The sequence below is a fragment of the Microtus pennsylvanicus genome, chromosome 2 (genome assembly GCF_037038515.1).
Source record: "Microtus pennsylvanicus isolate mMicPen1 chromosome 2, mMicPen1.hap1, whole genome shotgun sequence".
NCBI classification, from domain to species: domain Eukaryota; kingdom Metazoa; phylum Chordata; class Mammalia; order Rodentia; family Cricetidae; genus Microtus; species Microtus pennsylvanicus.
In genome coordinates this window covers 125,360,525-125,374,907 of record NC_134580.1, presented here as the reverse complement: position 1 = coordinate 125,374,907, position 14,383 = coordinate 125,360,525, and the positions used below count along the sequence as shown (strand labels likewise).

General features: G+C 45.3%; 1 protein-coding gene across 1 annotated transcript; it reads right to left on the bottom strand.

Moving 5' to 3' along the window:
- Positions 1–7,462: 7,462 nt before the first annotated feature.
- Nxt1 (nuclear transport factor 2 like export factor 1) lies at positions 7,463–11,312 on the bottom strand. Its single transcript, XM_075962398.1, has 2 exons — positions 11,118–11,312; positions 7,463–8,198 (listed from the first exon to the last, which is right to left on the bottom strand). Exon 2 carries the CDS (start codon positions 8,140–8,142, stop codon positions 7,720–7,722), a length of 423 nt encoding a protein of 140 aa, XP_075818513.1. The 5' UTR covers positions 8,143–8,198; positions 11,118–11,312; the 3' UTR covers positions 7,463–7,719.
- Between the last annotated feature and the right edge of the window lie 3,071 nt (positions 11,313–14,383).

Here is a 14,383-nt window from a genome sequence, read left to right as displayed (position 1 = left end):
CTGAGCTGTCTTATTGCAGCTCCAGCCTCTAGAGCTCTCCAGTTGGGGATCTACCCCTCCAGAGCTGTCCTTTTGCAGATCTAAGTATATCCTGGCCTTCTGATAAGTCAGGATATCCCAACACCACTACTGTACCACATTCCTCTACGCTGGAAACAACTATTAGGCCCTCTTGGGGGCCGTGGTGGCCCAGATCTCATTGTAGGCATGCTTGCTGTGGCATGGTGGGAAGGATGGTGCAGTGCTCTAAATCCTTCATCTTTTTGGGGGGGCTGGGGGGAGGTTTAGTCTGCCCTGGAACTAGCGCTGTATGTAGATCAGGCTGGCCTCGAACTCACAGATCCACCTACCTCTGCCTCCTGTGTGCTGGGATTAAAGGTGAGTGTCCCTCCGGCTCCATCCTTGACTTTAAAACCTGGTAATATGAAAGCCCTGCTTAGATGTCCAATTCCTGTTAAATGGTGATCATGCTTGATGCTTCAACTCACTGCTAAAGCTTTGCGAAGTCGCCTCCATACTGCCATCAGCCAACAAGACATCTTCCTGCCGAGAACAAGAGAATAGACGGTCTCGAGTCACTCTCCCTTCGTGGAGCATTTAGTTTAAGGAGATGGTGCCTTCCCCTCATTGAAATGTACACAGTCTTCTAGAAGAGTAACATACAGACCCCATCTTTCTCTAAGCTGTGGAAGCTGCATATTTGAACTAGAAATGCCCACCGGGATTGATAGCTTCTTTAACTTGGCAAATGCCTTGCTCTTACTGAAACTAGCCCCTGCTGCAGAGATGATCGAGTTCTTTATTTTCAAATAAAGTTTCAATTCAATTAGAAGATGAAGTTATGAAGTTAGTTTAAAGTATGTATGGGAGTGCCATCAAATTATATTTGAAGATTAAATCTTAAAAATATGTCAATATATGTATAATATAACTGCTTTGCTACACAGAAGAATTAAATCTTGTTTTACAATTCCATTAGGAACACAAGTGAAACCATTTTGTGTAACCTGGAAACCACTTTCTGTGACTTTAAATAATATAATACTTACAAGATGTGTTAAGGAGTCAACCACAAGGCAGCTCCCCTAACCAAGCAGGCTTCAATATGTTGATGAATCAACCCCAAATTGTGAGCCCCTTAATCTTTATAGTAGCATGGTATTATCGGGAATGTTTATGTGAATGAACTGAGTGTATTTGAAAGGTAAATCTCGTACGTGTAAAAAAAAAATGTGACAGAAAGCATTCAGACTTCTTTCTTTTTCTTCTCTTCTTCTTCTTCTTCTTCTTCTTCTTCTTCTTCTTCTTCTTCTTCTTCTTCTTCTTCTTCTTCTTCTTCTTCTTCTTCTTTTTGAGACAGGGTTTCCCTGTCTCAAAAAAAGCTGTTCTGAACCTAGCTCTTCAGACCAGGCTGGCTTCAAACTCATGGAAATCTGCTTGCTTCCGCCTCCCAAGTGCTGGGATTAAAGGTGTGAGCCACCACTACTCAGTGAACCCCATCCTTTTTGTGGGATGAAAGTTGAATGCGTTTATAGGGACTGTTAGACGGGTATATATACAGACACATATATGTGGGTAGCTACCAGGAAGTTAAAGCTCCTCTCTCTCTCTCTCTCTCTCTCTCTCTCTCTCTCTCTCTCTCTCTCTCTCTCTCTCTCTCTTTATATCCAGACATTGTTTCTGCAGGTAGAGCTGAAGGTCCTAATTGCTGAGCTCCTCACAGCCCACCAGCGCTGCTCTGCACACACTCTTAATGGACTTGTAACTTAGAATACTTTTGCTAGAAAACACTGACTGCTTAGGCCCACAAAGTTGTTATAGAAAATCTGCCTTCCCAGTGAGAAATCACTCTGCACACTTGGAGATTAATGAAGATAAAGCTCTTTACAAAAGTACCTGACAACTGGGGCTAAGGCCCAAGTAAGGGTTAGCATCAACAAAGATTTCATTAGCTTACTATATCTATATATCTATATCTATATATATTAGGCTTATGCATTTTACATATGCTTTCATCCTTAAATTTCTTTTGGGTTCTGGCCCCAGAACTTTGAACAATTTAAACAGAGACAGGAGACTGCAAAGTCTGGCTGCTTAGGAGATTTACATCTCCTATATTTATATCCAAAGATTAACATATTGTCAGAATTAGTTTGGGCACATCAGTTTTTTGGTTGCTTTGTTTTTTGAATGGTTGTTACCCAGGGGACTTAAAGGCAGCTGTACACTTCATGATGGTATGATTTTGAGCTGCCCCCCTTCAACTTCCTCTTAGAGGTAGTCTTTGACCCTAATGGCTCACCCATCCTGGTGAATATGTATTTGCATCCTAAGTTTTGTTTCTCTCTAACAGACCTAATTAGCAAACTATTTATCTCTGGGGTATTTAGCAGGCAGCTCCTTTAGCTAAATCCCACTTGTGTGATTTAATGTCTCCTATGCAAATCTCTTAGTAAATCCTTTATAATTTTTTTCTACATCAAAGATACTAAAATCTGGATGGCAGCCTAGTCACCTCTTTCTCTAAGTTACTTTGACTCAGACTTCTGCTTGACTCTGCTGACCTCACTTCATTCCCTTTCAGTTAAGTCACTGACCTAACCTTTCTTCTTAAGATTACCGTGGATTTCAGAGCTACAGACCCATAAGCGTCCTTGTGGCAAGGGACTGAAGCTACTCTCATGTAAGACAGCAGGACAAAGAACCTCTGGAAATCAGCAACAAACCACCAGCAGAATGCTGGATGAATAGAAGAATCCGCTGAAAATGGAGCAGCCTAAAAGCCACTGCATGCTGTCAAACTGACAAAAATGTTGTGTTTGATACTGCGTGTACAAGAAGTGCAATCTCAGCAGTGAGGGGGAAAAGGGAAAGACGACATGTGTTTATGTGTGTGTAAAAATTTTCCCTGTTAGTCATCCTGAAGAAGCATGTGGAAGTCAACTATAATGTGTGTTCACTTCAAGGCGCTTATTTTGGTGAAACTTTGGAAACAATCTACACACTCCTAAGGAGACAGGTGAACAGTACGTTAGACATTGTCGGTCGCATTCCGGTACACCCAACAAGCCGGACCACGCCGTCCCTGGTGAGCATGCACTGCCGATAGGAGTACCCCGGTGGTCTGGGGCACCGCTTTGTCCCTGCTCCAGGAGACTCGGCAGCTAAGACTCAGGGGCCCAGATCACGTGCTTGGCCGCTGCGTTTCCCAGGGAACCGTCTTGCAATTGGTTCTGCGTGGTCGCGGAATGATGACGCTATATGGTCCTAAAGGTCGAGCGTTCCGGCGATACTACCACCTTAACGGGTGAGTTGCTATGGCGGTGTTCCGTGTGGATGGAGGAACCACATAGTAGTGTCGTGATGTGCGAGTCCCAGGCTCCAAAATCCTGCCAGTGATGCTACTGTGTCCAGCGTGTCAATTATGGGTCAGTTCAAGAGTTGAGTTTCAACAGGCCACAGGTTTTTACCTGCTTTAAATTTGGGCGCATTATCACTTAAAACTTCACCCAGTACACAACCCGATATAAGCCTTTTCTCACAAGTGCATTTGGTAATGACAATTAAGGTGTGTGTGTGTAAAACCATCTTGTTTTCATTACTCGCGTTGGACTGTTCTTACAGATAACAAATCCACAAGATTCACTCTGACTTTTTAAACACATTAGAGGACCTTTTTTTTTAAGTTACATTGGGATAGGATCATATGTTGGGGAGATCAGAGAACCACTTGCAGATGTCAGTTCCCTCCTTCTCACTATGTTGGTCCCGGTAATTAAATATTAAAATCCTAGAAGCCAGTGCCTGAGAAGCAGCTCTAAATTTTGATCGAAGTTCCTAGAATTTTCACGTCTACTATAATTTCATTTTAAATTCACAAATCAGTTACCTTATCAGTATTAAAGGCAAGCCCCCTTGAGCAGCTCTTGGGATGTCTGTGCTGTTTCTGACTCTTATCCCCCAAGAGCTCGTGCTTTTCTACTACCAAACTCAAACATTTCGTATGAACCCTATCACACAAAGGTGTGCGCAGTAATCTCCTTTGTGGCAATATTAGAATTATAAAAATAATCATGCTAGTGGACATTGGGAGTCTCGCGATTTCCACTTCACCAAGGATGCTTGGGATAGTGATCTAAGCCAGGTGTGGTGGCACAGGCCAATCTCAGGACTTTCCGTGGAAGGACGTTTTAAAAAGACCGAAAATAAACAGGAGGAAGGCGATCACAGAGAGCAAAAGCCAGCTAAGCCGAAAACAGAACAATCACTGACATAAACTCTCTGAAAACTCAGTAAAATTGGTAACTCCCTGAAAAGGCAAACATTACTGATGACAAGAAGACACTTTTCTAATACCAAGACCGTGGGTGCAGTTGCATGTGCCTGTAGTCCCGGCTATTCCCTGGAAAGTCAAGAGGAACATGTGAGCCTACGAGTTGAGCAGCCTGGGCAATGTTGTGAGACACCCCCCCCCCCATCGTAGAAAACATCTGTAAGTACTGTTTGTATTCACTGTACTGTGATCAGCCAGAACATGACCTCACTGGTCAAGGTCTTGTGCTGTTTGCTCACAAATCAATCTCAGTGAGCTGTGGATGCTGGATCCTGCCTCGCAAGTGCTTGGAATGTGGTCCTATGTCCTGTGGCTGACCAGATGATACCTGAGCAGTAAGATTCCCCAAAAGACACTGTACCCCACACCATCCTGGTTGTCTCAGAGTAGCTGGGCCTATGCTACTAATGCTACTAGCTTTCCCCTGGCCAGGGTCCACCAGATGAGGATTAGCAGTGGATGGGAAGACGTCACAGTCTCTGGATCAGGATCAAGCTTGCCCACTTTTTAAAATATGTATAAACATTACAATGTGTAATAGTTTTTTAAAAATCATGGTAGTAACATGAATGTTCACTACTAAAGAAATAGTTAAATAAATGATAGTGCATTTGAATTTAACACCGAATGATACTTGGCTACTGCGATTAATCCATATGTGACATATTAATATGAAAAAACACATGAGACAATCCTGTATATAGTGTGGCTCATAAATGACTCACCTATTTATATAGCTGTAGCACAGACCTTTCCCTTCAACTTCAGACTTCCTACTCAGTGTTTCCTCTTCCAGTCTCCAAAGTACTGAAAATTCAATAATCTAAAAACTGGGCTTAGAGATTTCTATCTTCAAACCTAATTGTGTCCACTTTTCCAGTTAAGTCGTCCACATATGTTGTATGTCTAGGACTCAACTTTAACACCTCCCTCACCCTGACATCATTTTCTCTCCAATAAGTTTGCCCACTTTTAACAAAAATTAATTTGACTGTGTGGATGTTTTGCCTGCATATATGCCTATGCACACTGGTGAGCCCGGTGGCCAAGGAGGCTGGAAAGGGCATCAGACCTGGAACTGGAGTTACACACGGCTGTGAAACACCATGCAGATGCTAGGAATTGATCTGGGTTCTCTGGAAGAGCAGCAAGGTCCCTTCCTGCTGAGCCATCTCCAGCCCTAAGTCAGGCCACTCTGGTTCCCAAAGTCCTTCCCTTTAGGGCCAATCCTAAAGCATTTCTCACCGTTCTTTCCAGGGACCAGGGCATGGGACATGAATTACAGAGGCCGCTAGAGCCTTGGGATCTTGAAAAGAGTTCAGTTTTCTATTGTTACCATGTCCTCATCACTGCTGAGAGCAAAGAAAACTCCGCAAAAATTAACTAATTTACCCTCACTGCTAAATGTAAAGACTGTTTTCATTTTTCCAACAAGGTAGCACCAGATATAGAGCATCTTGTCTTTTTTATAACAAAATACATGTTCTAAGAGAATCCAAACTTTGCCATTTGGCAAACACCATAGCAGAGAACTTGAAATACGACTAAAATGAGGAGTTGTGATTAAAGCAAACTTTGCCTTTATTGCTCCAAAACAAAATGTGGCTGTTGCGGGGCCAAAAAGCGGCACCTCCTTTCTTACTGAGTACCTTTTCCAGGTCCCTGGGTGCGTGCTCTGGTTTGCAGTGTGACGGCAGCCGGCCCGGTGCTGACAGCAGGGTGTGCTCGCCTGTTCTTTGTGTGTGTGAAGTGCACTCTGGTGAGGCTTGAGTGTGCAGGGAGGGCAAAAGGGAGGTGGGTTGATGGAGGGATACAGGGGGAAACCCTGACAGGGCAGGGAGTAAGGAACAGTAACCTGGAGAACAGAGGTGAAGGGGAGAACTGGAGGACGCTAGCAGAAAGAAGTGAGGGTGGCGTGTGGAATGGATATTGAGCAAAGCTTGTCTTTTGAAAGCCATGTTAATTCAGATTCAAACACTCCCAGAGTGCCAGGAAAATCGGAACCTTAAGAATATGTCTGTTCCAAGCCTGGAAAGTGAACACCATTCTATTCTTGCTATTTTGGACAGGATAGAGTTTAAAGAACTTTATTCTTTGACTCCAGGGCATTTGTATCAAGGTGAGTTTGTGGTATTTAAAGCTCAGCAACTTGTCCTTTCAAATCACTGAAACTTCTCATTCTCCTCCATTCTTCTTTCCTGTCTTCCTAAGGGTCATGTTTAGTGTTCCAGGATCTTAAGTGAATTCATGGCAGAAACCTGTTTGCTATTTCACACGTTGGTAGCATCTCAGCTTGAACTTCGAGTTTCATCTTGTCACCAAGTCTGTAGGACTGGTTTGACTGCTCTAGACGTGGCTTTGGAGTTCTAGCACAGGTATGACTGGCTGAGACACAGTAATATGATCCTAAGTTAAGTCGGGCTAGCACGGTATGACTGGCTGAGACACAGTAATATGATCCTAAGTTAAGTCGGGCTACTCTGGCAGTTGGGCTCTCCACATGCAGTTGTGGTACTGCATGAGGACCCTACCTCTAGGTCACATTCAGATTGTCTTGTCACTCAAGATGAAGTGGTCTAGCAGTCAGGAAGTGAAGGTTTAATTGAAGCAAAATCCCCCAGTTCAATCCTTCAGCTTCTGCTTCATTGGCCAGAATCTAATCACATGTCAATCTAGCAATAACTCAGACTGAAAAGTGGATCCTTTGTAGTTGCAGCCTCTGATGTTCCCTCTAACCTTGGTGCCTCTGGCAGGAGCAGCACTCAGCCATCAGCTAACTCTTCACATTTATCACCAGTAACTCCCATCCCAGGTGCTAAAGGCAAAGCCTACTGTCAGGTTCATCACCTTTTTTATTAATCACACATTAACACAAGGGCTTTTGAAAAATAGTAAAATGCCAATGCCCAGAAACTTATTTGTGGTGGAGGTGCTGGCTAGGGATATGGCCTAGGACAGGTAATTCGCAATGTTTTGAGGATTCTAGTGTGGCTAGTATTACCCACAGCGTTCACACTGGGATAGGAGCTCTTCCTGGACCCTCCCACCTCTATAGGTGCTTTCTACTATGTTTTCTGCCTGTCAGGCTCCTCCGTCCTTCTCAAAATTTAGACACATAAGGCAGAGAAGCAACATTTAAATTATTTATTTGTCAACTTCCAGAAACAGGGTCTCTACTGTTAAGTAGAAAAATAGCAAGTTTACTATTTTCAAAAGGCAACTACGACAAACCAGTATATAAGCAGGAAAGGGGTTTCTGGGAGTCTAACATCCAGTTTGCAGTGCTGCTGTGACAACAAAAACGAACTGTGTCCTCCACATCCTGAGATACGAGATTGGCATTCCTCTGTGGAGCTGAGTGAAGCCAAGAAGCCTTGCTCACCCCACTAGCTGGCCCAGTCCTGGAACCGGAAGCAGTCACTTGCTATCTTCCACACTGTGTTAGTGGGTGAGGCCTGGGCGGTCAAGATGAAGTTCTGGTTGAAGTCCCGCTGTTTGTTGCCCTCAAACTTCACTGATCCACAGATCACCACAAGGACTGTGGTCTGGCTTGGTGTAGCTTCATCATGGACAGGCTGGCAGTCTACCACGTTGATCTGGAACTCACTGGAAGGCAACATCTCAAAAAACTCATTCAAGGATTCTTGTCCTGTAACAGCATTTCCATTCCACACTAAGGTGGCCGTGCTCATGTACAGGCGGGACAGCAGCCGCCGCCGCTTATCCATGGTGGTGTAGTAGACATTGACGAACTCCTCTGCAGCTCTGCAGGCCTGGTCCACGTAGGTCTTGAAATCTACCGATGCCATCTCTGGTTCGGGACAGAGGCCTCTGTCAGAGTGGCTCCTCTGTAGGAATCCAGGGGCTGTAGGACAGAAAAGATGAAGGGAACACGTCAATATTAAAGTCTATTCTCCTCTGATAAAACTTTTCTCTCAAGTTTTAATTTTTAAAATTATAGTTGTATGTATGTGGCTTGGTACATGAGGTCAGAGGATAACCTGCAGGAGTCTTCTCTGCCCACCATGTGGTACTAGGAATCAAACTCAGGTTGTTAGGCTTGACAGCAAGCACCTATACCTACTGATCATCTGCCCCAACCCTCCTTTCCCACAGCTGACAGAACACTTACATACTGCAGGCAGATGACCTTAGGCTCACACTGGTGCCTATTTATTTTCAAGGCAGCTCTCAATATGTAGTCTTGGCTGCCCTGGAGCTGGGAAATCCATCTGCCTCTCTCTGTCAAGTGCTGGGATTAAAGGCCAACAATTGTTGCCTGTTTAATCTTATTAATCCCCAGTTTCCTCGTTAAAAAAAAAAAGGCACAGGAGAATTAAAATAGACAATGAATATCCAGCACTGAGTTAAGAAGTTTAAGCCAGGAGTGGAGGGACACACCTAAGAAGCTGAGGCAGGGGCCAGCCTGGAACAGAGAGAGCAAGCCTGGTCTCAAAAAACAATAACCTTGTCTCAAAAAAAGAAAGAAAGAAAAAAAAAGGAGTCTGATATGTTCATCTTACAATGAAATGAAAATTTTAAAATCCATTTTCTTACTAGAGCACATTTGATGAAAGAACACGGTTCCTTCCTGAAAGCTTGGAATAGATGTGACTGCCTCTAGGAAACCAGGGTGTGGCTCATCTTCATCAAGACAGTGGCTCATGCTGAAGAACTGAGTGGTTACTGGCCCAACAAAGGCTACCAGAGGGAGAGCAGGTGCTGGTCTGGGAAGACTACAAGGAACTAATTCAACAAGGACCCAGAAGATGCAGGGAATGGCAGATTTCTAAGGACAGTGGAGGATAGTGGTCACAATCCCCCCCAAAAAGTAAACCTAAGATTGCCTGGAATTTACATCTTTAGCAGTAATGCCCACAATGTTAGACCAGAGAGACCATAATACCACAGCAGAAAGCCCCTTGGATTCAAACATTCTAAGGAGGAGGTGATGGACAGTATTTCTATCTGAAAGATCACAGCTCCCTAAAAACATTTAAGTTCCAACAAATAAACAGCATTGAAGCATGATTAATAAAAACCCAGAGACAGAAATTAGGGTTCAACGTGAAGGCCAGAAAAACAAAATAGCCAGCCACTGGCTCTTACCTCTACCTCAGTTCAAAATGGCAATCCTGCCTCCAGGAATCTCAGAATGAGACCGAGAGCTGTCTCCTCCTGTCTTATAACCAATCCTCTCTAGTGCTGGAATTAAGGACATGCACCACTACCACCTGGTTTTTGTGGCAAGCTAGTGTGGCTACTGGGATTAAAGGTGTGTGTCACTGCTGCCTGGTCTGTAAGGCGGTCATTGTGGCTGTTTTCCCCTCTGAACTTCATGCAAGCTTTACTTATTAAAATACAAATGAAATATCACTACACAGTATTTTTTCCATTAACAGGAATGTCTGTTAATTTCTTCTATGATTAAAATTCTCCATTTAAAAGAAACTAATACTAACCAATATTATTGAAAATAGTAGTCACAAGTAATTTGTAGTGTTTGTCAATTTCCAGAAACAGGGTCTCTACTGAGTAAGCTTAGAACTTAGGTAGTGGACACTTCTTTTTCATTTCAAGTATCTTTATTTCATTTTATTGACACAGGGTCTCTCTACGTACTTCTGGAACTTGCTATGTAGACCAGGCTGGCCTCGAACTCACAGAGGTTCACCTGCCTCTGCCAGGACAAAAAGTGTGCATCACCATGCCTGACCCAACTGTTATTAACTATCAGTTCATAGCGATGATTCCACACAGGGCTGGGAGTAAGCTGGTCCTGTAGATGAGCAGTTCAGAGCCAGTTTGATAATGCTCTTTCTACTCTCTCCAAGGACCTCAGACTGAAGACTCAACAATCAATCCATCTGAAGACGTATTTGCTAAGTAGTTTAGGAACAAGTCCTCAATCATCACTGCACAAATGGGTATCTCTGTAACAACTTTACTAAAGAGGAAGAGGAGCGGCAGTCTCTCAATGTTCAAGGTCATAGGACGGGTGGAGGCCTCGGAGTCCTGTTTACTAAGTTCCTGGACTTTGAAAGTAGGTCTATATCCAGGGATGCCAGCTTGGGAATGCACTCCCAAGTAGCCACATTTCTCTCTGCCCAACCTGCTCATCTATACAAATGCCGCTTCCCTAGACCACGATGCTTCTGGGTTGACATTTTGTCTTCTGCTTTCTCCAAACACAATTCAGCAATGGTCACGCCCCCCAACGATGATCATCATCCTTATTTTTGGTCCTGAGCTACCCACAGAACCTGCTTAGCTCTCATATGAGGGGAAAACAGTAAGACCGAAACACAGTAAAGAGTGAAGGAGGATGCTTCATTCCGTGGTTCACACTCAACTTCCCGGACCTGGACCCCAGGAGAGGCAGCCCTGCCCGGGCCTCCTGTCCAGCCGGGCGTCGCTTCTTATCAAAGCCACTGGCAGTTGACTGTACGCTCTTCAGAGCCATCCTCGGGCCCCCAAACTGCTGCTCTCCTCCAGGCAGGGCAAACTCGCCGCTACCGTTTTGCAGAGAAAAAAAGCCTGATGGGCGGATCTCGGTGAGTTCGAGACCAGTCTGGTCTACAAGAGCTAGTTCCAGGAGAGGCTCCAAAGCCACAGAGAAACCCTGTCTCGAAAAACAAAAAAACAAACAACAACAACAAAAAAAGCCTGATGCCCAGCTGCAAAGGCACCACGTGGGGAAAAGACAACGCCCAGGTATTACTAAGCCCGGCCCCGCGGCGCCGCCCGACGGCCACCGCGCAGCCTGGCAGGGGCGGTCACTTACCTGCTCCGCCCCGGTCAGCTCCTCCAAGGCAACTCGGTCCCGGGTCCCGCCCTGGCCGCGGTCCCGGGCCAGAAGAGTCACGCTCCTACCCTCCCTCTTCCTCCCAGAGGCTTTGCCTGGGGTGCTGGCGTCCTGGAGGTGGGAAACGGTTGGGCGCCGGTAGGGGCTTCCCGCGCGCGGCGAGCTGCGTTGTACGCAGGCGCGAGGGTCCCTGTTTCCTGACAGCTTCCTAGTCCGCGCGACGGGCAGTGACGCGAGCCAGTAGAAAGGCTGGCTCCGCCCAGGTGTGGCTGCGACGACAGAGCGGCTTCCGGGGCAGTCACCAACCTAGAAGATTCGGTTGCGGGAGCTCTGATTGGAGGGCGTGGGGGGGGGGTGGGGTTTACGCGCTCAACTGCGGAAGATTGGCTGACGAGAGAGTGCTTCTCGGGCGCGTCTGGCTCTCTCCATCTCTGTTAGGCCGAGTCTTTGTGAAGACTCGTGAAGCTTCACGGTTTGACGCCACCTAGGGAGACAGCAGCATGGCTGCAGTAAGGCTCTGGACTGAACCTAGCCCATAGGACGCCCGCAGTATCGGAGTCCGAGTGGAAAGCTAAGTGAGAGAGTCCCGTAAAGTCCATGGAGCCAAGCGTTTTAGCTCATCGCCCTTTCTTAGGCAAAGCCATAGACATTGCAGATGTGCTTATACGAGAGAACCCGTTTCAGTCGAGAGAGAAGAACTGAGGGTAGGGCCGAGGTTGCGGGAGAGGGAGCTAGCGGTGGCAGTTGATTTTCTGTGCCTTGTAAGATGAGCCTCTCTGGCTGCGGCGCGCTTTTCCTCCGCACGCACGTAAGGTTTGTTTGGTTTGGTTTGTTTAATCTGGAGCCGTCTAGATACTTAGCGTTAGAATGGAACTATTTAGTGTAGGAACTTTGGAAACTGCTCAGGGTAACACAAAACTCTAAAAACTCATTTTCCCGAGACACGCGATTCTCTGCTTCACCTGTCCCGCTGGGAGAGCCCTCTGGAAGAAGGTTAATTGAAGTACTGCATTTTGTTGGCAACCTCTCGGGTCCTTTTGTTCACGTTCCTAAGATAACGTTTTTTTTTTTTGTTGGTTTTTCGAGACAAGGTTTCTCTGTGGTTTTGGAGCCTGTCCTGGAACTAGCTCTTGTAGACCAGGCTGGTCCGAACTCACAGAGATCCGCCTGCCTCTGCCTTCCAAGTGCTGGGATTAAAAGCGTGCGCCACCACCGCCCGGCTCCAAACTTTTGTTTATAGACTTGAGAAACCAGATAGACCACACCCTACTCCAGTCAAGTAGGTGAAAAGTTTGCTTTATGGAAAGAAGTAAGTGGGAGACTGAGTTTCGAGGATGAATCAAGTGTCTTCGGAGCAGACACCAAATTAGCTTTATAAACATGGCGGTAGGTAGTGATAGATCCTGAGAGAGGACTTGAGCTTTATTCTTTCTGTAGCCCTTGAGTTTGGGGAGATTAGAGATACCCCTGTCTCCAGAGGACATACCAATGACACAGTTGAGGATGGATATTAGCCAAGGTTCTCTAGAGAAACAGAACTTACAAAATGAATGAATGAATCTCCCTCTTTTGCCCTTTCTCCCCCCTCTCTCTATCTCAGCTCATACACTGTGGTCCAGCTGGGTGTCTCAGCTGGTCTTCAATGTATGCTGGAAGTAGGCTCTAATGCCAGTGAAGGAACGGACTTGCTAGCAAGGGTGAGAGCAAGCAGGCAAAGAGAAAGAACTTCCTTCTTCCATGTACTTTATATAGGCTGCTAGTAGAAGGTGTGGTGTAGTGGCATTTCATTTGTATTTTAATAAATAAAGCTTGCCGGAGGATCTGAAAAGTAAAACCACCACACTGGCCAGACCATGTAGCAGTGACACACGCATTTAATCCTAGTAGCCCCACTAGCTTGCCATAGAAACCAGGTGGTAGTGGTGCACACCTTAATCCCAGAACTAGAGAGGATTATACAACAGAAGGAGACAGCTCTAAGTCTCTTTCTGAGATTCCTGGAGGCAGGATCTCCATTTCCTACTGAGGTAGAGGTGAGAGCCAGTGTCTGGCTGTTTTGCTTTCTGACCATCAGGTTGAACCCCAATTTCCGTCCTTAGTTTTTATTAATCATGCCCCAAGTGATCCAGAATAAAGGTGGATCATCCCACCTCAAAAGATAAAGGATTAAAAATTTATCATCCCACCTCAGAAACCCAGATTAAAAGTGAGTCTTCCCACTTTAAATAATTTAATCAAGAAAAACAATCCTGGGAGCTGGAGAGATGGCTCAGAGATTAAGAGCACTGCCTGCTCTTCCAGAGGTTCTGAGTTCAATTCCCAGCAACCACATGGTGGCTCACAACCATCTATAATGAGATCTGGTGCCCTCTTTTGGTCTGGTGGCATACATACAGACAGAACACTGTATACATAATAAATAAATAAATCTAAAAAAAAGAAGAAGAAGAAAGAAAAACAATCCCTCACAGGTTTTCCCAGTTATTTGGGTTTTAGTTAATTTCAAATGTAGTCAAGATGACAACTAAGAATAGCCATCACAGGGTTTTGGAGGCCCAGTTACTCTCATTGGACTGGAGAAGGACTTTGATAGGGCATTCTGGGAAAGGAGCATCTTTTTTCTTTTTTTAATATAGGTGTGGACAGCAGTGCTTCAGCCTTTTTGTTTCCCCGAGGAGAAACTGACTGATCAGTAATGAGGCAGACCAGAAGGGTAAGAAGAAATCAGGCCTTTGGTGTGTGTGTGTGTTTGTGTGTGTGTGTGTGTGTGTGTGTGTGTGTGTGTGTGTGTGTGTGAGAGAGAGAGAGAGAGAGAGAGAGAGAGAGAGAGATAGGAATGGTGGTTGAACCCAGGGCCTCAACATGCTAACCAAATGCCTTGCCACTGTACCAAACCTCAGCCCCAGTCTTCAGTTTTGCAGTTTCTAGAATTAGTGTTTAAAACTGGGCATAATTTTAGTTACTTGCAGCTTCAGCTTTGTGTCTTTGAGTATCAGCCTTATGATTGTGGCATGTGAGTTTGCCTGTCTGGGAACCAGCTGCTCCTCTGTAAAGCAGGGGCACTAATGATATTCTTGGGAACAGCTTCACATGGGTCTGAGTCCAAGTTAGCATTCAGAAACATTAATGGGACCAAATTATGGTTTGTATTTTATGTCAACAGCAACTTCTTCATTTGTCAACAGTCCTTCTAATGAGATGATTGACTTTTACATTTGGGACAAGCGTATGACAAATTGGTGGGA

Coding starts and splice junctions, on each gene's coding strand:
- Nxt1 (XM_075962398.1), bottom strand. CDS start 8,142: ATGGCATCGGTAGATTTCAAGACCTACGTGGACCAGGCCTGCAGAGCT.